This window comes from Stylophora pistillata, chromosome 4 (genome assembly GCF_964205215.1).
Source record: "Stylophora pistillata chromosome 4, jaStyPist1.2, whole genome shotgun sequence".
NCBI classification, from domain to species: Eukaryota; Metazoa; Cnidaria; class Anthozoa; order Scleractinia; family Pocilloporidae; genus Stylophora; species Stylophora pistillata.
Window position 1 is genome coordinate 44,859,872 of NC_142522.1, and position 26,080 is coordinate 44,885,951.

Here is a 26,080-nt window from a genome sequence, read left to right on the forward strand (position 1 = left end):
TATTAGAACGATCTGGCCAAGGCAAAAAAGTGTCTCTATTATCGACATTAACAGGACTCTATATCATTTCGAAATGGTAAAAAAGAAAGAGAAGAAGAGCACACAGAGTAAGAAGAAACTGGATCTCGCGGCTGCAGTAGAGGCTGCCGAACAGGAAGAAGAGGAAACCGATCTATCAAATTTGAACTTAAACGATGGTAATGATTCATTAGCTGCATCAGCGGGAAAAAGTGAAAATGGAAAATCGATTGTCACTGAAACTGGTAAACGAAATGATGGAGAAGAAGAAACTGTCCTTATGAATTATAATCCACCTGAAGAGGGTCCTTCTACCGCGGATAAAGGTAAACTGATAAGCGTGCCAAGTAACTGGCTACACGCGATCAGTAAAAGTAATTGCATTAATGGGGTTAGAGATAATCCACAAGTTCTTAATTAGTTGAGATGACGATCAAAGATTGAATTTTAGAACAAAAAGGAGGAGTCTTACTGAAATCTGAAAAAGTTAGGTTTGTTTTTCAACTCTAAGGTCATTTTAAGGTTTTGGTCAATTTCTTAATTTCCATATGTTACAGCTATGTGATTGTATATATATATTTAAAGCCACAGGAGGGCAAGTAATTCATGGCAGTCTCCATACAGACTCCCTGTTACCCAGTCTCCATATAGACTCCCTGTTACCCAGTCTCCATATAGACTCCCTGTGTACCCTGTATACCTTGTGTACACAGGGGATATAATTTGCAGCTCGGACCAAGGACACTCCAAGAGAGCTGTCTCTTAGACTCCGTTGAGTCATTAATTTTGAACACGTGTGTTCTCCCAAGTTACAGAAATATATCAATATTGTATAATTTATATTAATCTGGTTTTTAATCAAGGGTAAACATAATTTTGAATTGCATTAATTCCACATTCCAACTTTGACATTTTGTTATGTCTTAAGTCATTTCGGGATACAATGATTCCCAACTGTAATTAAATTGTAACAAATAAAAAAAATGTAAATCATAAGTATCGTTAAATTATTCTCTTAATTTCTTCCTTTGTACCCCTATAAGAGCGTAGTTAATTGAAGTGGAATGGTTGGGGAACCATTTGTTGAATTTCTGTTGGCTTTTCTGTTGAATTTCTGTTGGCCTGTGTACCTTGTGTACCCTGTGTACCCTGTGTACCTTGTGTACACAGGGTACACAATTGAACGTTGTGCACGGTTAGGTCAAAAAAGTGGGAGAACACACGTGTTCAAAATTAATGACTCAACGGAGTCTAAGAGACAGCTCTCTTTGAGTGTCCATGGTCCGAGCAGCAAATTATATCCCCTGTGTACACAAGGTACACACGGTACACAGGGTACATATGGTACGCAGGGTACACAGGGTATACAGGGAGTCTATATGGAGACTGGGTAACAGGGAGTCTATATGGAGGCTGGGTAACAGGGAGTCTATATGGAGACTGCCATGAATTACTTGCCCACAGGAGCCTATCTTGTAGAGAAACTCATATGGGATTATTTGTTCATAAGGCAACCTACACTGAGGCAATGAAGGAGACAATAACAATGCGAACCGTTTGTGTAACTCTCAATTGACCTTCTGTAGAATTTGAATAACATTCATTCATTCCAAGTGGTAGTTTGTCTTCAGTTATGATTTACTCTATTTACAGAGGATTCTGTAGATGTGCAGCAACTTAGCAAGAAAGAGAAGAGAAAGCTTAAAAAGAAGGTACTAGTTTGTTTGTATTTAGTAATATATGTTTTATTTGATCCTATAGACTTAGGAACAGTTCTTGTAGTAACCCCCAAAAGAAGCAATAATCAACAGAAAGAGTAAAACTTTGTACAATTTTCTGGGAAATCCTGAAAGGAAATTTCTGTGGAAAGCAGTGACTTTCTGAACATTGCCAGCATGTGAATTTTTTCCCTTTTAATCAAGAAATGACAAAAGGGGCAAATATAAATGTAAATTTTGTCTATCCCTGAATATCCAAAGATCATACTTGCAGGCTGTAACTATTGAGGTTGAGTGTAACCAAGAAGATACTACCTTTCTATAATATTAAGAAATGATATTCTAGTCTTCTTGGATAGGGACGAATAAACCGTAGGCCCCATCTCCTGCAGGGTTAGGGGTAGGAGATATTAATTTCCCACGGACAAGATTACTGTGTGGTGGATGTCCTCCCCTGGGGTGGAATGGGTGGGTTTACTGGGCCGGCAGTAATTGGTACAAGCTGTTGTGGTGTCCTTGCTTGTCGGCGAATCTAATAAATTAAGTTAAATTAAATTATTATTATTGATAAAATAGACAGACAGACAGACAAAACAAACAAACATACATCTGGACTTGGCACAGCCTGTGAACATGTTTTACAGTCTTGCAGTTTGCCCAAGTAATTCACCTTCCAATAATAGCCATAGAAAATTGTGAACCCTGTTGGATCTTGGTCATGTGTATGGATAGTTTTATCAGTTATAAAAAGTTGTTTGGTATTTACATCATAGATGACTTTTCCTTGTAATTTACATTACAGGCAAAGTTTGAGAGTGAGACACAAGAAGTGGCAGGATCCCAGTTTTCTGTATCACAGCAAGAGTCTTCTGCCGCTAAAACTTCTCTTCTTGAAAATGCTCTAGACATCAAGGTAAATACTCAATCAGTATTTTGTACCATGGTCAAAATTTATTGAATTATGTGCTGTGGTTTGAAAAGAAAGGTTGAGATTACTTTTACTGTAGTCTGAGTTTTATAATTATGGCTTTTTGCAGTGGCCCATCTGTATATGAAAAGATGGCTGTCAGCAAGGCCAGTCTTATTGTTCCACATACCAGTTTAACAGTCCTCTCTGAGCTCTTCATTCATCAAAAATATAATTTGCATTTGTTTTTGTCACATTGTTTTCAAAATAATATAGGTTGAGAAGTTCAGTATTTCTGCCCGTGGTAAAGATCTCTTTGTTAATGCAAATCTTAACATCACTGCTGGTCGGCGTTATGGTTTAGTTGGACCAAATGGGTAAGAAAAAGTTAGTCCTTTTAGAACAAGTTTACCTCTGTGCCTGGTCCTAAATGTTTAAAGTTCATGTGTGAATCATGCTGACAATGATAACAAGAAATGCTGTGAGAGCTGAAATTACCTTGAAGGAAAGTTGTCTCATCTAAGGGTATGCTGTTAATAATTTAAACATTATTTGTATGCATCATGTTGGTTGCACGCTTTTTTCTTGGGCTCTGTTCCATCTTATGTTTTCTCGATCTTCCAGCATTATGGCTAAGGAATTTCGATCACCATCCAAGCCAGAAGAAAGATCACCAGATTCCTGACGGCTATATAAGGGTTTTATGATATAGCTCAATTGCTATGCGACTTTTTGCTGTGAGCCTCAAAGTGGCCTTCAAGTGTAACGAGGGTTAAACTAATTCAAACTTGAACCTTCCTATTAGCAAAATTACGAGACATGGTACCACCGTCTTGGCTCTTCCTAACCGAGTATTCTGGATGGACTTGACTCTCCATATGGATATAGAAGCCAACCCTGGTCCAGAGGAAGATGAAGTTGTGACAAGAAGATAAAGTTCACTGGAACCATATTTAAATTATTGCACCACTACAATAATATTTAAGGGATCAATTACTTAATCTCAGATCGAAATATCCGATCTCTCAAGACCTCTTGCGCCTGCTAAAGAACCAGAACATCTTCAAATGCAGAGGAAGCCGTGGTGGAGTTTCATTCCAAAACAAGATTTTTAATGTCCCTACGTGTTATAGGCCTAGGCAAGATTCCAGATTCAACCAAGTAGGTTCAAATTTAAATAATCTCAAATCATTGGAGCATTCAAATGTAAACAAAGCCAGATCGCCCATTCATCCACCAGAGATTATTGACTCAGACTGAATTCAAGATTCTCACAGACTTAAAGTTCTTCATCTAAATATTCGGTTACTCCGAAATTCTGAACACTTTATTCAACTTAAAGAACTGAATAAAAGAGGTAAATTCGATGTTATTACCATCTCTGAGTCCTGGCTGAACCACAAGCGTTTCATCACTGGAGGTGAACTTGGAAGGATACAAGCTCTTGGGACTTGATCGGCTCCACTGGGAGGAGGAGGCATTTGTGTCTATACTCGCAATGATTTGAAGGCTAAGGTTTTAAAAGACCTTTCATCAAATTCCGAGAGAAATTTCCACCAACTCTAGATAAGTCTTCAGTGGAAGAAAACAAAGTCAATTGTAGTGTGTACAACCTACCGACCAGATGACTGCCCCGTTAGTCCTTTTGAAGATACCCTGAAACCTACTTACATGCAAGCACTTATGCTTAACAAACCCATCATGATCCTAGGGAATTTAAATTGTGATCTAAGGAAAGTCTGCGTGGAGAGCAGAGCGCTAAATAATCTCTTGTCTGAAATGAATCTTCAACTACTCAGTAAGCATCCAACTAGAATTACAGCTACAACTAAGTCCCTGCTCGATCTTATTTTGGTGTCCTGCCCTCAGTCGGTACGTGGTTGCAGCGTGATCAACTTCTCCATCAGTGATCACCTGCCAGTTTTTGTAGAGCTTAAGGTGAAAGCACCCAAGCCTAATCACCCCACTACATAACAGCATGTAGTTATAAGAACTATGAGCCAGTCGCATTTACTGCTGATCTTGCTAACCAATCAGACCAGCTCTTGTCCATTTTTAGCTGCGGTAATGTGGATACCAAACTTAACACTCTTAATGATGTTGTTGGAAGTACATTGGACTTGCATGCTCCCGTCAGAACAACCAGGATTCGCCATCGCCCTTGTCCATTTGTATCAAAAGGCATTAAACAACTCATGAAAACAAGAGACCTACTTCACCGCAATTTTTTTTCAGTCTAATGACCCCTCGGATTGGAGTAAATATAAAGAATCCAGGGATACCATCAAAGAAATACTGAGAGAAACAGAGCGGAATTACACTTTTCTTGAAGTTCAACAAAACAAGAGCAATCCTAGTTCACTCTGGAAAGTAATCAATTGCGTTATTCCATCAAAGAACAGAGAGTCTCAACATGTTTATACCAAAGACCTGAAGACAGTCGCAGATGAGTTTAATGTGTTTTTTATGTCAGTTGGTAACACTGCAGCTCTCGCTACTAGTCATCTTGCAGAAATTAATAACATCACTTAATCAGAGCAGCAGTTACCATCACCACCTGCTGGAGATCTTTTTGACGTTAAGCATGTGTCGTGTGAAGAGGTGCGACACATTACTTCATCTTTGTGGCTAAACAAGTCTCCAGGCCCTGATAAAATACCTACCCAAGTTTACAGGGATTGCCTTCCTGTCATCCTGGGTCCCCTCACAGAGATTATAAACTCTTCTCTTGAGTCTGCTAAGTATCCCGATGCGTGGAATTTCGCGGAAGCGACTCCTTTACTCAGGGATGGGGACCATGAAGTGGCCTCAAATAATAGACCCCTGTCACTACTTGCTGTTACTTGTAAGATTATGTGACAAGGTGGTTCTCAATCAGTTTAGCGCATATCTTTTTAGCAACAGCTAACTCTCTTCTCACCAGAGTGGAAATAAGAAACTTCATTTGACTGAGACTTTAAACCTCTTAATGGCAGACCACCTCCTGGAGGCAATGGACGAGAAGAACTTAACTGCTTTGACCTTGTTAGACCTTTCAAAGGCTTTCGACAGCTTGAATTAAAATAGGTTGCTTGCTAAACTCTCGTCCGTCGGAGCTTCTCTGCATGTAGTGAACTGGTTTAAAAGCTATCGAACAGGCCAATCATAGTCAGTTTGGATCAATTCCATCCTGTCAGATCCCCTGCCTATCACCCACAGAGTCCCTCAAGGGGCAATTCTCTCACCATTGCTATTTTGCATTTATCTAAACAATCTGCCTTGCGCGTCTTAAGTGTGCAGTCTTGAATCATATGTTGACTATTCCAAAGTCTTCCTGTCCTTCTCTTTACCTGATGTAGACACAGGGATTGCAAACCTAGAACAAGGTCTACTGCACGTTGCAGCTTGGTGCTGTGAAAATCAGCTGTTGATAAACCCAGACAAGACCAAGTTTATACGGTATTCAGTTTATGGTAATCAGAACTAGGCAGTTGAGGAGGAGGTTTCCCTCTTCTCCTGTGTTGTCTTTTCTGGGAAAGTCTTTAGAGCCATTCACATCAGTGAAAGATTTAGGTGTTACCCTGGACTCTCATCTCACTTATGACTGCCATATTTCTAATGTTGTTTCCTCCTGTATGGCAAAGCTATGCCAGATCAATCGGTTGAAAAATAGTTTTGATGGTAGAACACTCGAACAATTAATATCATTGTTGGTCTTTTGTAAAATGCTTTACTGTTTGACAGTGTGGTCCAATACTTCTATGACCAACATTAAGAAGTTACAGCTAGTGCAAAACTTTGCTTGTAAAATTGTTGCAAAGACTAGAAAGTTCGATCATGTGACCCCTCTATTATGCAAACTAAACTGGCTCTATGTAGATCAGCTTTTATTTTTTAGAGCCTCTGTCATGACTTATAAATGCATGATCCATCTTGCCCCTAGTTACTTGAGTAGTAAGTTTGTTAAGAGATCAGACATTCCTAATTGTAGGACACGAAATTGTGAAGCTCTACAGATTCCATTCTTTAGGTCAGTGTCTGGTCAGTGGTCCTTTGCCTTTAGAGGGGCGAGGCTCTGGAACAATCTATCCCCTGAATTTAGACTGTGTGCCTCCCTAAAGGCATTTAAGGAGTCACATTCTTGCAAACAGTTATTAGTTTTGATATAATTAGTTCTATTAATGTAAATAGTCATTAGTTTTTGATATTATTAATCTGTTGAAAATATGTAAATAGATGCTGAAAAGCCCCTTGGGGAGTACCTATTAATGTTTTCTCAATTACCAGTATTTAAAATGCTTCTAAAAGTGGTAGTACAATGAAAAAGATTCTCTTGTTCACCCTGAATTCCCATCCTTAATTTGGCTGGAGGGTTCTATCTTTGTAATGCCGATTATCAGGCCTCAATAAAGAAAAAACACAATGTTCTCTTAAAGTTTGTATTGTTTTAAAAACTAAAATGTTTTGGTGAATCCAAATGTTTATCATTTAACCTTGTAGTCAACTTTCCTACATAATTTCAAGTCTACATTAGGTTTTTCAATGTAAAAATTATAGGTTTGTACCAACACCCACAGTTACAGTCAATTTATTAACACTATGACAAGAATGTCTATAGATAAATATGGTATTTATATTAATTTATTAGGTATTTATATTAATTTAATAGGTATTTATGGTATTAATGCATGAACCATCTTGAAATGCATGAACCATTATGAAATCATCTTTAGATATTAATAGATTTATGGTATTTATATTAATTTAATAGGTATTTATATTAATTTATTACTAACATACATACTGAGATTTACACTGTGAAGTACCATCATTCATGTCCCTGATTGGACAACAGTCATTTGCTTCAGATCTTTGAAATGTGTCAGTCAGAAAGAAAAATCTCAGCATATAGGAAAAAACTTACTCATTTTCTGTGTTCACTGTTTTGTTTTTTTGATGCATTGCAACTCGTGAGTAAAATTGTTTGTGGGCACTTTCCATGGATTAATCTCTGTTTATTTCCTCAGTATGGGCAAGACAACCCTACTAACACATATCGCAGCCAGAAAGCTTGCTATCCCATCCAATATTGATGTCCTCCTCTGTGAACAAGGTAAAATAATGGAAAATTATTCCTTTTTTTAATGTTTGAAATGAAAAAGTTATGAAGTATAATTTTTTCTCTGTCGGCTTCAGGAGGAATCAAACATGTAAGTTTTCAGAAATTACTTTATTTGAGAACTTGTTATGGTGAACCCTGGTGTCAAAGAAATTCTTAGCATGCTATTTTGTGAGAATTTACCATAAACTATTCAATTTTTTTTTGTATGTCAACAGAAAGGTTGCAAAGAAAATTTCAATAACAATAGTCAGATTTATCTGCCAAACCCTATGAGAGTTTTTCATTAATTCTTACTGGTTGTTTTGCAACTGAAAAAAATATCTGAAATCAGGAAGGGATAATCTTAAACTTTTCTTCTTTGTCTTTATCAGATGTAGAAGCCAGCGAGTCACCTGCCTTTGACGTGGTCCTTAAGGCAGACAAGAAAAGATTGCAGCTTCTAGAGGAGGTCAGTATTAATGACAGAAAAAGTATTCTCCATCTGGTTCTGTATAAATTAGTTAATATTGGGATTGGGTAATATTAAATTTGGTTACTATTCCAGGAGGCTCGCCTTGTTGCCTTAAGTGAAAATGGAGATGAAGCTGCAACAGAGAAACTAAAGGAGGTACAGTGGACTTCTACAAAGTTCTATCCATGTCTTTTTTTTTAATACAGAAGCCATTCTAGTTTGAATGAACCAATTATTCATGAAAATTTAAGATGATGTTAAAGTGTGTGTTAAAAAATTAAAGGTGGCTCTTAATTTTTACCTCCTTCTAATGTTCTCTGAGATCTGTTAGCAGAATAGACACACAGCTAAAAGGAATGTAGTTTTCTTACATACAGAAAAGAATAACATGTAAAGCAAGATTTATCTTAGTGTCAAAATAAATATGTTCTTATGGATATAAGGACTTACATAGATGCATCTAGTATTCAGTATGTTAAACTCAGGAATTCATATCAGTGGTTACCTAATTTTTATACCTAACCATCTTATTATTTAGAAATATGATCCTTGCTTTCCTTTTTGTGATTTGGATACCAACCAAATTAGACTCTGCTTAGTCCATTTAGTCATTATATGCTATGGCCACATGCAAGGCTCATTATAGAGATTAAAGTGATATGAGTAATTTGTACTGTACATTTAAGGTTTATGTTGAATTGGAAGCCATTGGTGCAGCCTCTGCAGAATCAAGAGTGAGAAGAATCTTGGCTGTAAGTCATATTATTTTTAGTTTGCCAACCTGACACTTAATCGTCTTCAGCGTACGTGTATGCCATAACTGAGAGATTGAAATTATTGCTATAAACCTGAGATATGACTGATTCTAGTTGTACATTGTATAGTATTTAAACCATAAAGGCTGAAAGTTTCTAAAGAAATGGTGGTGCTGCATTGGTGGGGGTAACCCAAATTACCTTGAAGGTAATTTGGTTATATCAAGTATGTTGAAATTGTAAATTGGCTACCGTAATGTGTAAAAAAAGCTGATGTTTCGAGGATTAGCCCTTTGTCAGAGCGAATGGAAGAAATGTGGGTTGTGTGTGAGTTTATACGCAGAAAGGCTTTCTGCATATAAACCCACACACAACCCACAATTTTTCCATTTGCTCCGACGAAGGGCTAATGCTCAAAACATCAGCTCTTTTACTCATTACGGTTACCAATTTACAATTTCAAGTTAGTTGATATAACCAAATTACATAGTATTTAAACCAGTTTCATACAGGAAGGAAACCACACCATCATATACAAACTTTCTTCTCATCTCATCTCACTATCAATAGAAGATAGTGTTGATTATGTTGATTTGCTTCATAAATTAATTGTGTTTTTTCTTCAAGGGTCTGGGATTTACAACTGAGATGCAGCAGAGACCTGTCAATCATTTCTCTGGAGGATGGAGGATGAGGGTGTCACTAGCAAGGTAGTGAATGTAGAAAAATGATTCAATTACATTAAGTAGTTAAGAATAAATCACAGATGTGCAGGTGAATAGTAGTGTAACTTGGTGAATATCTACCATTTTCACCATCACTGAGGGGAAAAATTGTCCTAGTATAATTACCACACAGAAACCTAAATGTCAATGTACCAGATAATGGTGCATGGGAAATTAAACTCTTGACACAGAATTTTTTCTCTTCAGCTTCTCAGAGGTGAATAGTACTTGATATTCACTTCCAATTTAACCAATCAACTCTTGCAAAAAGGACTATTTGCATGTGCAGTATAAATTACACTTTTTGGTTTGCAGAGCACTCTTTATGGAACCAACCCTTCTTATGCTGGATGAACCTACAAACCATTTGGACTTGAATGCTGTCATTTGGTTGGATAAGTAAGTTTGAAGGTTTAGCAATGACCAGTATTATCTCAAATTTAAAGTTTATTTTCTTGCTACCTGTATCAATAAAATTACAGAATGTAAAAACGATAGCACTCTTTCAAAGTATAAAGCCAAAAAATTTATAAATGTGTGCAAGCAACTGCTAGCAAAGTTTCGTGGCTTTTTTTTCTCTACTGTGGTAAATGATCTTGTTCTCAAATCAGGGTTTATCACTTTTGAACCCATGTTCTCTAGTCTGAATAATTATTTTCACATCTTTATTTTTTCATGTCAGCTACCTGCAGAACTGGAAGAAAACTCTGTTAGTTGTGTCTCACGATCAGTACTTTCTGGACAGTGTTTGTACTGATATCATTCATTTGGGTATGTTTTAACAAGTTACTACTCATGTGGTTCCAGGGGCGGATCCAGGAATTTTTGATTGGGGGGGTCCATACTTTGGTTCAGAAAGGAATGTTGGACTCTTTTGAGCAAATTACTTCTCCCCAACACCCCGCACACCCCCTCCCACCAGTTGCAGTTGTGTGTTATAATTCCTTGGCCGCTTACCGTTTACTTGGATTCATTAATTAAACAAATCAGCCAGTTAAAAAGTGATATACGATCCTGTCGATGTAAGAATTTCATTCTCAAAGATGTAAGCGTTGGGTCTGATAGGCAGGGGTTTCATTTAGGGCCAGGCACCGGGCAAATTGACCGGTTGTGAGGACAGTTTTGCCCACCTGAGTTGACAGTCTGGAGGAAAGTTTATCTTATAAAGAAGTTTAGTTCAAAGAGTTTTGCCCACCTGTGAAAACCAGTTGCCCTCCTGCAGAAAACATTAATGAAGCCCCTGGATAGGGGGGATCTGGACCCCCCGGACCCTCCCCCTGGATCTGCCACTGGGTTCATACAGATTTTCATTTGCAAAGTTAACACTGTTTTCATATTTTTTCAGATCAACAAAAACTTTACTATTACAGAGGAAACTATGGTTAGTGAGTAATTTAACACTTTGTTTTTTTAACTTGGGGTACACTTAGTGTGTGCAAATGAATAAAGGTGTTAAGTTTCTAAAGAAACTGGTGCTGCGTTGGTGAATTACAAGGTAATTTTTTTAGGCACCCTGTACAGTTGGATGGTTACCATCATTCTGGATTTCTCCTGGAATCATTCTGGAATCTTTCAAGCAGAGTCACAAAATGAGACCAAAAAAATTCCAAGACTTTTTTGGAGTTCTTTCAATCACTTTAATCTTGCCAATGCAAATTTTATAAAAACAATTGATCTTGTCTTATTAAATGACACATTTCCAAGTGTAAAAAATTTCAAGTTTATCACAACAGGACAACCCAAATTTCAGTTTTCTTGTCTTACATGTCTATACATAGCTGTTAACTACAGGTCTTTTCAAGGGACTTAAATGTTCAGAGAGTGGGCTAAAGATTCCATACTAATAGCACTCTTGAACATCTCTTAATTGAGGAGAAAGGAGAAGATTGAACAGCTTTTGGTTGTAATGTAAGCAAGCAAGCTTTTGACATGTTTGTTCGCTGGACAGGCAGAAAAGTCCATAAACCCAACAATTTCAAGTTCCAACATCCCCTTATGTTTGTGTTTGTAATATGTAACATGTAATATTAAATTTGTAATAAAGCATTGACTTTTATGAGATAAGAGCAACCTTGCATGCTGCAATACCACTAATTGCAACCTGACAAACTTGTTTCAATTTTAGATTACACTTCAACCACAAGTTCGCCAAAGGAATTCTTTGATTACACTTTGAAGACAGGGGAACTAGAGACCAGATCTCATTTGCTATTTTCTTTTCTTCAGATCAATTTAAGAAAATGTATGTACAAAAAGTTAAAGAACAGGAAAAAGCATATAATAAACAGGTACTAACACTTTGCTTTCACTGACCCATGTGGTTACTAAATGCCCTCAAGATGCAGTTAAGTGATACAGAACTGTGAAGGTGTAGTCTGATCGTCCGGGTGAGTGTAGTCCTGAGAAGGAGTGTTGTCGGTGGTAGTGACTGACGTTTCGACAACCTGTGCGGAAGTCATCATCAGAGTCAAGTGAATGATTGTCAAGTGGATGATCAACAATCATTCACTTGACTCTGATGATGACTTCCGCACAGGTTGTCAAAACGTCAGTCACTACCACCGACAACAGTCCTTCTCAGGACTACACTCACCCGGACGATCAGACTACACCTTCACATGTTACCCCCGGGTTCAAACCATTTACTGATACAGAACTAGCCTCAAGTTCTTGGCAAGGTTAATTAAATCCTTGAATGTTTTCTGTTTTCTCTAGCAAAAGCAAATCAAAGATCTCAAGGCTTCTGGTCAATCTAGGAAGCAAGCAGTAAGACCTACTTTCCTCATATTTTAGCTTTGATACCAAGTTTTTAAAATGACTGAGATGGTCTAGACACCCAGTTTAGTCAAAAACCTATCATTCATTGTATCGTCAAGCCCACGACTGTTTTACAAATGTCATGAGTTAATTGATTTAATGAATTGAGCTTAATGTGTAAGTGTTCTTAAAAATTCCTCTGGTTTAAACTGATGTGAAGCAAGGGTCTATTGCTTAAAGGAGATTGTTGTGGTGGAAAATGATGATAAGAAATATTCAGAACTTGGAGCCTTACGTTATTATTGTTATGATAGTGGATGGATAAATATGGTACTTGATATCCAATTGTGCTAGTTGGATTGAATACTAAAAATAATAAGTAATATATAAGTATCATATATCAAATAAGTATCGTATTATAGGAGGAAAAAACAAAAGCAGTTCAAGGAAGAAAAAACAAGAAAGGGGGCAGGAAAGGAGAAATAGAGGAGGTAGGTAACAATGGACACTGCTTTGAGAAAGATAACGGGGTAAAGCTATTTTTCTTGATGAGAATTAATCACTTCCCATCTGAAAAAGAAAATCAACCACAAGAACTACAAAATGGAATATTATTGTCAATGATCCCTTACTTTCTGATTTAAGTACTAAAATTCACTGAAAATAGAGTTGATTTATTTTGGCAGGATGATCTTGAACAAATGGAACTTATCAAAAAACCAAAGGAGTATGTGGTGAAATTCTCTTTCCCTTCACCACCGCCTCTCAACCCACCTATCCTTGGATTAAAATGTAAGTCAAAATATGAAACAATTACAGAACAACATATCAATTTTAGTGTTCACTTTCAGGTAAATGGTGCATTTACCCATAGATAGTCTTTTATCAAAGAGCTCCAACAGTAATAGTTGTAACTTCCATAGCCTTGTGTTTTAAAATCTTATGATGTTTCCTTTGCTTTAGAAACTTTCCATAATGAATGACAACATGGAGGGCAGGCATAAGGGATAATCTAATTAAATTTTTTCACCATCTTTATACTACTTTTTTCTTGTAATGACTTGACACTGTGGTGATGTCGTGAACAGCTGTGACTTTTGGATATCCCAGTCAACCAAAGTTGTTTAATGATCTGGAGTTTGGTATTGACATGAAGTCAAGGGGTAAGTTAAGGACATTTAGAGAGTTTGTCAGTGACACATGTACAGGCTTAGCATATCATGTAACATACAGTGTCTATAGATGTTATTGAAAATACATAAAATTCTGATGTCTTTGATTGCAACATCTTTAGTGTAAGACTTCTTTAGGTTCTCCATTTGTTACTACCTTTTGTCCTTTTTTTCTGTTTTAGTTGCTATTGTTGGAAATAATGGAGTTGGTAAAAGTACTTTCTTGAAGCTTTTGATTGGTGAGCTTGAACCGGTGAGGATAATGATGATTTAAATCCACTTTACAGTGCTTTAATGTATGTGTTTCTTACATTGGGTTAATAAACATGAATGTACATGTATAACAAGCTCGTAAATTCTCTTTTGTCACAGGCAAAAGGTGATATTGTACGGAACCACAGGCTGGTAAGTAAAATAATGGCTCCGTGCAGATAAGTATGCAAATGTGTTAATGTATACCGGGTATTTAACATTGGCATCACTTTTTTAGATTGCATCAAAATGTTATTAGTTTGGTGATTTGTAATGTAAATAGTCCAGTTTTGCAAGTAACAATTATCTGGTGTTTTTTTGTTGCCTTTTATAGCGCATTGGATCATACAACCAGCATTCTGCTGATCAGGTGATAGAAGTGTTTATACTTTGAATGCATTGGTGTTTACAAGTGACAGTGATGATGTTGGTGGCATTAATAATAATAATAATAATAATAATAATAATAATAATAATAATAATAAAGAAATTGAAGGAAATTTAAATATTGAGCTCCGTATATAAGAAGATTAATCGATTTATTTAGAGAATTTAGTTTTACAGCAATCTTATTCACAGAACGTGACTTAGTTGTTGTTATGTATATAAATAATAGATTGTAAATTAGCGATGTTATATTAGTATTAGTTGTATCTTAAATAATTTTTCATGCTAGCAAATAGGTTTTTATATTTTTTATAAGTGCTACGATGTGTAGTTTCATAGGTTACGCTGTGCGCCCTATGAAACTTTTTTTTCCTGGCTTGCTTAAGTTCAATAAACTGCGTCATAATAATAATAATAATAATAATAATAATAATAATAATAATAATAATAATAATAATAATAATAATAATAATAATAACAAGGGGCTCCCACAGGGTTACGTTCTGTGCTCGAGGCTTTTTACGTTGTGTCTCAATCCTGTATCGTGGAAGCTGAAGGTCTCTGAAGGGTACAAACTATCGAAGCCCATAAACGGGAAAATCACCCATCTCTTGTACATCGATGATATGAAGATCTTCGCGGCATCGTAGAGCAAACTCGACAGAGTCCTAAAGACAACCAAGGCAGCTATGGCAGACGTCGGGTTGGAATTTAATGAGAAGAAGTGCCCTGTTTCCCACGTAAAGAGAGGAGTTCTGGATAGCCGTCCTAACAACACGCTTGTCGGAGAGTCTCAGATCATAGAAAGCTTAAAAGAAGGAGAGAACTACAAGTTCTTAGGAGTTCTTGAAAATTCCAAGCAGGAGGACACTCTTTTCCTATGGGGTGCCTCAAAAGTTTTCCTTCAAAGACTCTCTGTAGTCTGGTCGAGCCCGTTGTCGGATTACTATAAAGTTGTACCATCAAACCAGTACACGCTAGCCGTACATTTGTAGATGGCAGTTATGGCGCGACTAGCCGCGCTCTCAAAGAGCTCGCTGTTTTTTCTTAATTTGGTCGTTATGTTGAGGTCTTTCCACCCTCCCGACACTGAAAATACACAGCCAAGTATCTATGGGGCTGACATGATTGCCTTTTATGTGAGTAGTATTACAAGGCAGATTACGAAGTGTTTGTTCCAAACTCGAAGAGTTACGCCAAGACCAAGATGGCGAATGTACCGAGAATAATGCAAGTAAGAGTCCTACTCAAGTACCTTACGCTAATGCTGATGGCTGAACTTAACGTCTCTCTCTGCCTAATCGCTTGTGGTGATATTTCCTCAAATCCAGGACCAACAATAATTAACCAGACAGGACACGACGCTTTTGAGTCTTCGCCTCGGTCAATGGAACGTGAACTATCTAACAGTGACTAAGCTTGATGAGATAAAAAATGCATGTCTTAAATACGGACGGTAAGAATAACCTTGACATTCTGATGATTACCGATACTTTTTTCTCAAACAAAACGCCCAAGGAATTATATAATATTCCCGGATTTGATCACCTGAGAATAGACCGCCAAACAGGCAACGGCGGAGGCATCGCTGTCTTCATCAACAACGAGCTTAAATTTTTGCGTCGCACTGACCTCGAAGAACTAGACTTCGAAGTCCTTTAGTTCGAAGTCTGTCCCTTCAAATCTAAACGGTCGCTGCTTATGGCAGGAGTTTATCGTTCTCCACGCCCAAAGGCCGAATATGACCATAGACTGGCCGAAAATATCCAACGCGCTTATTTATTAAATATGGAGACAATTCTACTGGGTGACATGAACTTGGACTACCTCCTGTAAGAATTTAATAGCCATCGACTGGTCAAAGAGCTATGAGATTCTAATTTTAAACAACTTGTATCGTCCGCTACGCGCCCATAAGTAAATCATGTCTTGATCATATCTGGAGTAACAAACCGGACAGGATTGTAAACATCAAGTGTCCATATATTTGCATTTCTGATCACTTTCCGGTATTAGCTGTACGTTTATACAAACATTGTTCTACAGACAAAACAAAGAACCACAAATATATCACCTATCGGAACCTAAAATGCTTAAATCAAGAAAAGTTTGTAAAGGCACTACGTGAGACCCCATGGGACGCCATTTTTGTGTTTGATGACGAAGACGACATCGTAAATGGCTGTTATTCTCTTGTAAATGAAGCCATTGATGCAAATGCACCAATCAAGCGGAAACGCATCAGAAACAATACAACAACCAAGTGGTTATCACCTCCGATTCTATACCCTGCGAGCAGAGGCCCTTCGATCTTCCTAGATTAGTTGGGAAGAGGAAGGAACATCTGTGAACCGCCTCGACTTTACCTGTTGAGCATGCGTTAAATTCAAATGTAACGGAGTCTTGCTCAGCCTCGATTCCATTAGCAATTAACTATTCATTTTGTCGCAACTATTTTCCCGCGAGTTTCTTGTTAGGACAGTCTGGACCTAATGCGCTCATTTCTGCAAAATCGAACGCAGCGCACGTTTATCCGGGTGCACTATCCTCGTCCCAAGCCCTAACGCATGGCGTACCACAAGGATCCGTCCTTTCTCCGCTTCTGTTTCTAGGGTATATAAACGATCTCCCAGAGGCTGTGTCACAGCCCACTACCGTGGACATCTTTGCAGATGACACGACCTTGAGCTCATGCTCGCTTATACGGATACCGTTGGATTATGTTCTAGACTATGTCAAAGCACGTTGGAAATCGAAGAATGGTCGCGAAACAACCGGTTTAAGCTAAACACTAACAAAACAAAATCCATTTTTGTAACCGGAACTAGACTGCGCGCAAAGATAGACTCCCTCAACCAGATGGAATCCGTACCAGCAAAGGAGATATACTGGAAACTACCACAAGCCACAAGCTTCTTGGAGTATACATTGTCTCGGTCCTTTCTTTTAATGAACATGTTGAACATTTATGTAAGAAACTTGCAAAGCGCATGGGCGTCTTGAGATCAATTAGGCATTACCTGCCTTTCAATGAGCGCATATTGTTCGATAACACAACTATAAAGCCTTTGTTCCTATATGGTGGAGCAGTGTGGAGTATGACATCCAAGTCAAACATTAGACGTGTTTTTCGATTACAAAAGAGAGCTGCCATGACTATACTAGATATTAAAACTAAAGAAGAACGAACTGCTAGGTTATTTAAGAAACTAAACTGGATGCCTTTTTACGATGAAATTAACGTTAACAACCGATGTCTTATTTTTAAACGTATACAGGGGCAATGCCCAGGATATCTACGCACTAAGTTAGTCCTTGTAAGTGATACATCAGAAAGATCTTTGCGTTATGGACACATAACACTACGCTACCCCAAATACAACAGGAAAACAGAAGGGTGTAAAACCTTTTTAATATTATCAATTCTACTATGGAACTCTTTACCTGTCAAAATAAGATCTAGCGAAACTATCGGCTCTTTTGAACGCAAATATATTGAGCACATAAAGGAGGGGTACGCTAATATTGATCATTTTCGAATATCGTAATATTTTTAAGTTTTATTCTTTTATTGCATGTTGATAGTTGGGTCATTTCCTATTTTTGTAATTACTATAGGTAGAAATTTCTAAATTATTGCAATTGTTTGTAACTTTTTTTTATTGTAATTTAGGTGAGGGCCACAGGTTTTTCAGTCTGACTGTAAAGTGCTTCCCTCGTTAAATAAAGTTATTCATTTATATTATATTTGTTTATTTGTACTTATGTACCCCATGTGGACCCAGAGCTGGCCCATTGCGCAGCTTCAGCAATTAGACCGCGAGAGCCGTACGATCCTGAAAGAGAACGGCGGCTACCACCCCATGGGAACAACAGATTTACTTTAAACACAACGATTATATAAAATACATATATCTGAACTGAGGTTATGAAAACATATATGTGCACGATCCTCGCAGTAAAGCACTATTCAAGCAAGAATGAAAATCAGACCTGAAAAAATTCAGGATTTACTTTACCTGGCGAGAAAGCACAGTGGAAGAGGTCTCAAGTCAGTAGAGTCAACGTACAAGACTATCGAGGTGAAGACTGCAATTAAGCTGTACGCAAGTGAAGATCCTCCAACTATGTGCATGGTACGAGAGTTCAAGGAAAAGTGCGAGAGAACTAGAAGACGATCTTTGAAGAAAGATGCCGAGAGAGATGCTTCGGAAAGAGGACTTCATCTGAAGTTAAGCTACCCATGCCCGACTGCTAACATCGAAGAAAGAGAAAAAATACTTGGATGGAAAGTCGGGGCTACGATGAGGATCAAGGAAGAAGAAAGTAGGACTGAGGAGGTAAGCCAACAGAAATGGCAAGGAAAGTTGATTGAAACAAGATGGGATGACGCGGATGTGATTGGCTGTTTCAGTTGGCTACACCGCTGGAAAAGTGCGCCCACGCACACAGTGGCTGGAGTTTACGAACTATACCAACAGCTACTCCCCACTAAGATTTACCAACAGTACAAGACAAAGACAGGCAACAACACAGACGTCAAGTGTCATATGTGCGGAAAAGCTGTGGAGAGCGTCCCCCGTGTTTTGAGTGGATGTGGCGCACTGGTGCAGAGCAAGTACAAGACCAGGCTCGACGCAGCTCTCAAAGTTCTATTCTTCGATCTGCTCAGTGATATGGGCCTACTAGATAGTGCGCCATCTTGGTGCTCGCCTGAAACACCAAAGCCAGAGTACAAGATTGATATAGCCAGCACCTTCTGGGATGTACCAGTGTATGCAGAGAAGACGAAAGTAAGAGCAATGGGATCGATGCAAGAGTTGTGGACAAGCAGAAGAAGAAGGTGCTACTACTAGAGATGAGTTGACCGTGGATGACAAGCAGGAAAAAGAAGGAAGAGAAAACATCGAAGTTGTACCGCTTAGATGGGAGATGCATCAGCAGTACCCACACTTAAGATTGCACAGCACAACATCATCATCGATGTCCTCGGGGGCGTATCAAGAGAGACAATAGATAGTATCAAAGAACTTGTGTCAGGGCAGATAAGATCTTACTAGATATGCAAGAGGAAGTCATCTCAAGTAGTCTTAACATTGCACGGAGTTTCAAAGCTCTCACTGCGTGGGACCTATGAACTGGCCAAACTTTTACCCATATATTTCACATCTTTTTGGGTTTCTTGTATCTTTGAAAATTTCTTTAATTTACTAATTATTTTAGGCTATGGTAATGACAAGCTACGCGATTGCGCCTTGTCAATATCTCATTTAAGGAGGCATCCTTACGTTTTACAGCCCATTATAATAATAATAATGATAATAATAACAAGAAGAAGAAGAAAAAGAAGAAGAGAAGACAAAGTCCATGATCTGTTGTTTTTTTTTTAATTGAGGTCTTCTTGGTTTCCTTCACAGCTGAGTATGGAGGACTCACCTGTAGAATATCTCCAGGTAATTCATAAAGTATAAGACGATTTAACTGTTACAGACATGTAAATGTTATTAACGTTGGGACAGGAAGACATTGCATTTTAAAGAAATGACTTGAACAACGTTGAAAGAGAAATGGTTGCCTTCGTCGTGTATTTATTGACAGGTTTTCCCTGTTGTTTTTAGAGAAAATATGACCTGGATTATCAGACGGCCAGAAAACATCTGGGAAGGTTTGGATTAATAAGTCATGCACATACCATAAGGACCAAAGATTTATCAGGTATTTCTTTGTTTTGTCTGTTTGTATTTCACCATCTCTTTGTAATGTGTAATTGAATACGATTAACAGTGAAAAGCTTATAAGCATGTTCCTCCGTCAGGTGGTCAGAAGTCACGTGTGGCTTTCGCAGACTTGGCACTAAGTAACCCGGATGTAATTGTGCTGGTGAGTATATACCATTCGCAAACCACCTAGTGGTGCTCTTGATAAAATCTTAATCGGCTTCTTATAAGGCGGTATCAAGTTAATAAAGATTCCTTTATGTTTTAGGATGAACCTACAAACAATTTGGACATAGAATCCATCGATGCTCTTGCTGATGCTATTAATGAGTTTACCGGAGGTAAAAAAAACTTCCTGAATCCTTATGGATAGTTTGATTGGCCATACTGTGTAGTTATTACACATGTTTGTATATTTGTTCACCCATGAAAGTAATTCAAAATAATTAATTGTTTAAAAGGAGATGTTTCTCAGCGGTCTTAAAGTTCCTTTGGTGAACTTAATTAAGAAAAGTGGAGTTGTTAGCAGCCTCCTTTACCCTTAAAGTGGCTGGGTGAAGTGGCGGACAAAAGTTGTTAAACAGTGATCTGCGTTACTCTTGCATTCCTCCAGGTGTAATTTTGGTAAGTCACGATGCTCGTCTGATCCTGGAGACCGCTTGCCAACTCTGGGTGGTTGAAAATCAGGAAATTACTGAGGTGGATGGCGATTTTGATGATTACAGACAAGAAATATTAGAGAAACTTGGCGAGGAGGTGGTTGCCAAGTCTGCTTAAACTAAACTGGATTTATTTAAGGTGAGGAACCTAAAGGATTCGCGTGAATTGGGGTTAATGGAATTTTCCTTCTAACATTTTGTTGCATTTGTTGTAGTTTCGGACCGCGTTGGACAAAGAAAAGTCAGTCATCATACAGGAAGATTCACATCGGAGTTCTTATGTTTTGTTTTGTTTTTTTTTGATGGAGTGGGCATTTCAAATAAACATTTCTCCAACACTCGTTAACCGAGCTATTTTCACTGACAACAATCTGCATAAACAATTATGTAAAAGCCGTCATGAAAAATGCTGAAACCTTTAGTACCAGCAGAAAGGGAATTGAACATAATTGTTTCAGTCTGCTCTTAGTAAGGCCAAGTTCAGACGCCGTACTTCAGCCGTGCCGAATCGTGTTACTTGGGTATCTAAGCCGGCTATGTTATGGAATAATTTGGATATATCAACAAAGTTGAAATGGTAAATTGGCCACCGTAATGATTACAAAAGCTGACGTTTCGAGCGTTAGCCCTTCGTCGGAGCGAATAGAGGAATTGTGGGTTGTGTGTGCTTTTAAAGGCAGAAAATGGAGCTACGTTATTGGTGGGTGCATGGCAACGAGAAAAACATGAATTTATTAGTGGAATGAAAAGCGTTCATTGATCCCTGTGGGATTTACACTGCCGGTTTGAAAGATGAGCTTTTGTTCAAGATTTTTACGGCTTTCCGTGCCACCTAAGTGCAAGGAAAGACCGCAGATTGCCATATGTTGCTTAGAATGATTGGGTAAATTAAAATGTCTAGCGACTGGTTTCGATGTGTCCTTGTCATTCCTTTCCACGTCTCGAAGGTGTTCTCGGAATCGGTAGGTTTGTAATACACAATTGTCAGAAATTTCCCAAGTATATTTCAGAGCCGGGTGAAAAGAATTGACTGCAGTTATGAATTTCTGACAATTCTTTATCCTTCTTAGACGTCAAGGTTTCAATTGAAGGTAACGGTTTACTAGTGCATTACAAACCTACAGACTCGCATAATTACTTGTTATATTCGTCTTCTCATCCATCTCACGTTAAGAATTCCATTCCTTTTTCTCAGTTTCTAAGACTTCGACGTTTATGTAGTAATGACTCTGATTTTCACCACAAATCAGAGTCAATGTGCCAGTTCTTCGATGAACGTGGTTACCCTGTTTCCGTCGTTCAAGCGGGTTACCACCGCGCTCAACTTATTGATCGACATTCAGCACTACAAACGTCGCATAAGGAAGATTCCGACCGCATTCCATTCACTCTCACGTTTCACCCTCACAACCACTCAGTTAAATCCATCATTCTTAAAAACTTCAAATTACTTCAAAACGATCCAGAGACAGGCACTATCTTTTCGCAGCCTCCGCTCATTTCATTCAAACGCGACAAAAACTTAGGCAATTTTTTGGTCAGAAGTTCTTTTCAGACTAATGAGCAACCAGGCACTTTTAAATGCGCTCGTGCACGATGCAAAACGTGTCCTTTCATTCACAACACTGATAAAATATCGGGACCTAAACGATCCATTAAGATCACCGATCACTTCACGTGCACCTCCGCTAATGTAATCTATTGCATAACTTGCACTTATTGTAAAAAGATATACATCGGCGAAACAGGCAGAAGACTAGGTGACCGATTCCGAGAACACCTTCGAGACGTGGAAAGGAATGACAAGGACACATCGAAACCAGTCGCTAGACATTTTAATTTACCCAATCATTCTAAGCAACATATGGCAATCTGCGGTCTTTCCTTGCACTTAGGTGGCACGGAAAGCCGTAAAAATCTTGAACAAAAGCTCATCTTTCAAACCGGCAGTGTAAATCCCACAGGGATCAATGAACGCTTTTCATTCCACTAATAAATTCATGTTTTTCTCGTTGCCATGCACCCACCAATAACGTAGCTCCATTTTCTGCCTTTAAAAGCACACACAACCCACAATTCCTCTATTCGCTCCGACGAAGGGCTAACGCTCGAAACGTCAGCTTTTGTAATCATTACGGTGGCCAATTTACCATTTCAACTTTGTTGATATATCCAAATTATTTCGTTACTCCCACCGACGCAGCCCCAAACAGTTTCTTTCGAAACTATCAGCCTTTATGTTATGGAAAGATGAATGGGCGAATAAACCAACTTTTTGTTGTCTTTCGTCCTCGTCTTAGCTTGGTCTGTAGAGCCAGAGACATTGCTTAAATTAATCGGTTGGCGCGATGGCGGTTTTCCCGATAAGAAAAAAATTCACTACACGCCCAAGTCACGTTTGAGAGGAGACCAGAACCCCTACGTAAAATATCTCGACGCACAAAAGGGTTCAAAGGGGAGATCATTGTGCAAGATAAGTTAAACTGGCTCTCGGGGCCTAGAAAGGGGCCCGGGAACAACTTGGGCGCGTTGAACATTCAGTTCATGGAGAAGAACAAGCGGTGATTTCATGAAATCGTTAAAACACTCGATCAACCTGGTAGTTTATGGTTCTCTTCCAATTGTACTGCAAAGTAGCTACATTTTCATGGTTTAGCGCTCACTTCATCAAATAAACACTGTTTCTCTTGACTGAGATTTTATTTGAAACCCGAGCTCTGAAAGTTAAGGGAACTGTTTTGATTTTTTTTTCTAAAACTATAGATGTACTTGTTTGCTTGTTTTCAGTAGAGAATCACTTTTTTAACATATAATGATGGGAAATTATTAATTGCAATCGTTTCGTGCAGTAATTCCTTAAGCATAACTTTCAAATGCTGCATGATACCTGCGCAATGTGTCGTTCGACAGATAAAACAAACAAAGAAGGGGCAATCACAGACTGAATATGAGTTCCAAAGTAAATTTCAGTGTTTTTCTCGAGGTGAGGAATTGATTAGCTGCCGTTTGTAAACATTTGTTGCTTTAAGTAATTCGTGCTAACTGAAAAGTACTAGAATGAAATCTTTCTGCGCGGGATGAATTCAAACAGGCCTCCCCTGTACAACAGGTGTTTGTAGTTTACTTGTCACAGCCTTAACAGGTATTGTGGGCAGTAGTTAGATCATCATCTATGTATACAAACTTCTTGCATCCGAGAAACCGCGTTAGTTTAAAGCTTTCACTGGCGCGTACAAAATGTCACAAGAATCGCTTCAGCATCATGGAGGTTGTCAAGTCGGCGGCCTTCCTCGCATTCAATGCATGAGCTGTAAGTTGAAGTTAATTACCGTAACAGGAGAGCACGTGTTCTTTTACTTGCTGTGTTTTATTTTTCCTTCAAGAGAGTTCTTTATTCATGTCACTTGCTTGCAGAATATTTTTTTGTTACTCTATCTAAAAGCTTGCGTCTTAATTTGTCCAGTTGGGATAAAGTGTTTGTGTGAAAGTTAGGTCTGTTACGCTTTAGTGATCTCTGGTTAAAAGCTATCGATCCGTTTTCAAACACACCAAACACCAGCCACCACCAAACACCATTCTACTGTTACCAACCTGTTCTTATTGTCTGTTTGTTGACTTTCCGTGTGAACTAGAAATTTATTCCAGTCGAAATAAAGAGTCGGGGCCATGAGAGCGAATCCTAAACCTCGGACTAAAGTAATTAGACGGTACTAGCCTCGGTCTTTCTGCAAGGCGCCAAACTGTACTCAAGAGTTGCTACAGTCATCTTCAACTGTTAACTCAAGCAGTTAACTTTGGTGCAACCAGTAAAATATTAGTCGTCTTCCAGGACGAGTTTAGAATAATGAGTACTCATTCTTGGGATTCTTTAACAACGCAGGCGGGAAAACTTTGCAGGGAAGTTTTGTGGATTGGGTTTGTCGTCTTTCATAAGTAATCTTGGATTGGGAGGGTCATCCATTAAATTTTTTTTTTCTTTTTTTTTCCTCGTTTTATACCAACACAACTCTAGAGGTATTTCGTTTCGTTTAATCATTGGAGTGTCGGTGACTTAGGAAAATCGATTTTTCTAGAAGTCGTAGAATGAGAAAACTTACTGAAATAAAGCCCCATAAAATTGTCTGGAAGTTTTTGATAAGGAAGGGTTAAAAGTGAAGAACCGTTGAAAAAGTGTAATACATAAAACACATCTCTTCCTCGTAGTCTCGTTGCTGGGCTAAAATACTCGAAAAAAACTATAAGTCAACGGAAAGCTTCAATTACTAGCTGCTTAAAAGGAATTTCTTGTGGAAGTCACTGTCACGGCCGCTAAATGCATCAAATTGAAAGGCGTTGTTTAATTTTTTTGGGTGGAGTTCTACCTGTCACTCAGGTTTCGCTCAGCTGTCACTTGTTTACATTTTAGCCAGTCAACCTGACGGAGGAGAACTGGGGATCTGCGGGATCGTCATCACTGTTCTTTGCTATATCCTCGTCGTGGTAACATTTCCATTTTCATTGTTCTTTTGTTTGAAGGTGAGTGCATGTAGTGAATTATGTTAGAGGAACCTAGCAATTTGCTGAACTTCAACATAAGAGATAACGAATTCACGGACAATTCATTTGACTGTTTTTGAACAGATAGTGCTGGAATATGAAAGAGCTGTGATTTTCAGACTTGGGAGAATACTCCCCGGTGGTGCCCGGGGACCAGGTAAGGTTTCCGTTTCATTTGACATTTGACCGAATTGTTTTTTCCAAAAAAAAGCTTGTTTTCACGTGTTTGGGGGTGTCCAAGCCATAATGTTTTGACTGACATGTCAACTTAAATTTTCAGGATTGTTTTTTGTTCTACCTAAGATTGATCAGTACAGCAAAGTGGATTTAAGGACCGTGTCATTTGATGTACCCCCTCAAGAGGTAATCGTTTAGTCAACATTTTCTCTTATGGTAGAATTATAATGTCGGCTGTATAATTTTCTAGGAATAGGAATGGTTGGTTTGTGAAATTTATGGAATCTATTCATATTGAAATTCAAAACGTTAGAGTTTATTTTGGGCCGCTAAGCCATCCGTGAATCAGTCTTTAAAAAATCGTATTCTTTAAATAGTCGTTATTATTTAAACTTAATACAGTTTCTCGTTACATGGTCTAATTTGATTGGCTAGGCTTTGACACGTGACAGTGTTACAGTCACTGTTGACGCAGTGGTGTACTTCAGGATCCAGAATGCAACAGTGTCAGTGACAAACGTCTCTGACGCTCAGGGATCCACCAAACTGCTGGCTCAGACTACCTTAAGAAACATGATTGGTACGAAGAATTTGAGCGAGATCCTGATGGATAGAGAGGGTTTGAGTTCTCAGATGCAGGTTTGCTTATCATTTCATTCCCGTTATTTGCAGCGATCATTTTACTTTCGTTTCCAAATTTTCTTTATTCTAACTTAACAACGGAACCAAAATACATTTTGTTCAGGCC

The 26,080-nt window shown here is 38.3% G+C and overlaps 2 protein-coding genes across 3 annotated transcripts in view; both read left to right on the forward strand.

Moving 5' to 3' along the window:
• The first annotated feature begins 73 nt into the window (after positions 1-73).
• Positions 74-20,960, forward strand: LOC111326637 (ATP-binding cassette sub-family F member 1). Of its 2 annotated transcripts, none has more exons than XR_015999685.1 (26): positions 74-344; positions 1,672-1,730; positions 2,539-2,649; positions 2,920-3,020; positions 7,650-7,735; positions 8,116-8,192; positions 8,289-8,351; positions 8,882-8,947; positions 9,578-9,660; positions 9,991-10,074; positions 10,358-10,446; positions 11,021-11,056; positions 11,902-11,963; positions 12,391-12,441; positions 12,855-12,923; positions 13,119-13,224; positions 13,521-13,595; positions 13,787-13,857; positions 13,977-14,009; positions 14,191-14,226; positions 19,639-19,696; positions 19,862-19,958; positions 20,059-20,123; positions 20,229-20,301; positions 20,574-20,758; positions 20,835-20,960. XR_015999685.1 is itself a non-coding variant. In XM_022930678.2 (26 exons), the coding sequence occupies exons 1-25, from the start codon at positions 74-76 to the stop codon at positions 20,735-20,737; spliced, it is 2,064 nt and encodes a 687-aa protein (XP_022786413.2). In that variant the 3' UTR covers positions 20,738-20,758; positions 20,835-20,960. The 2 variants fall into 2 exon arrangements, 1 of the variants encoding a protein (XP_022786413.2); XM_022930678.2 differs by having other exon boundaries at positions 19,661-19,696.
• Positions 20,961-22,725: 1,765 nt separating this feature from the next.
• The window catches only part of LOC111326668 (band 7 protein AGAP004871), a 5,413-nt gene continuing 2,058 nt past the window's right edge, over positions 22,726-26,080 (forward strand). The window contains exons 1-5 of the mRNA XM_022930716.2: positions 22,726-23,929; positions 25,025-25,134; positions 25,240-25,312; positions 25,436-25,518; positions 25,768-25,971. Coding sequence (XP_022786451.2) covers positions 23,857-23,929; positions 25,025-25,134; positions 25,240-25,312; positions 25,436-25,518; positions 25,768-25,971 — 543 coding nt within the window. The 5' untranslated portion in view covers positions 22,726-23,856. The remainder of the gene's footprint in view (positions 23,930-25,024; positions 25,135-25,239; positions 25,313-25,435; positions 25,519-25,767; positions 25,972-26,080) is intronic.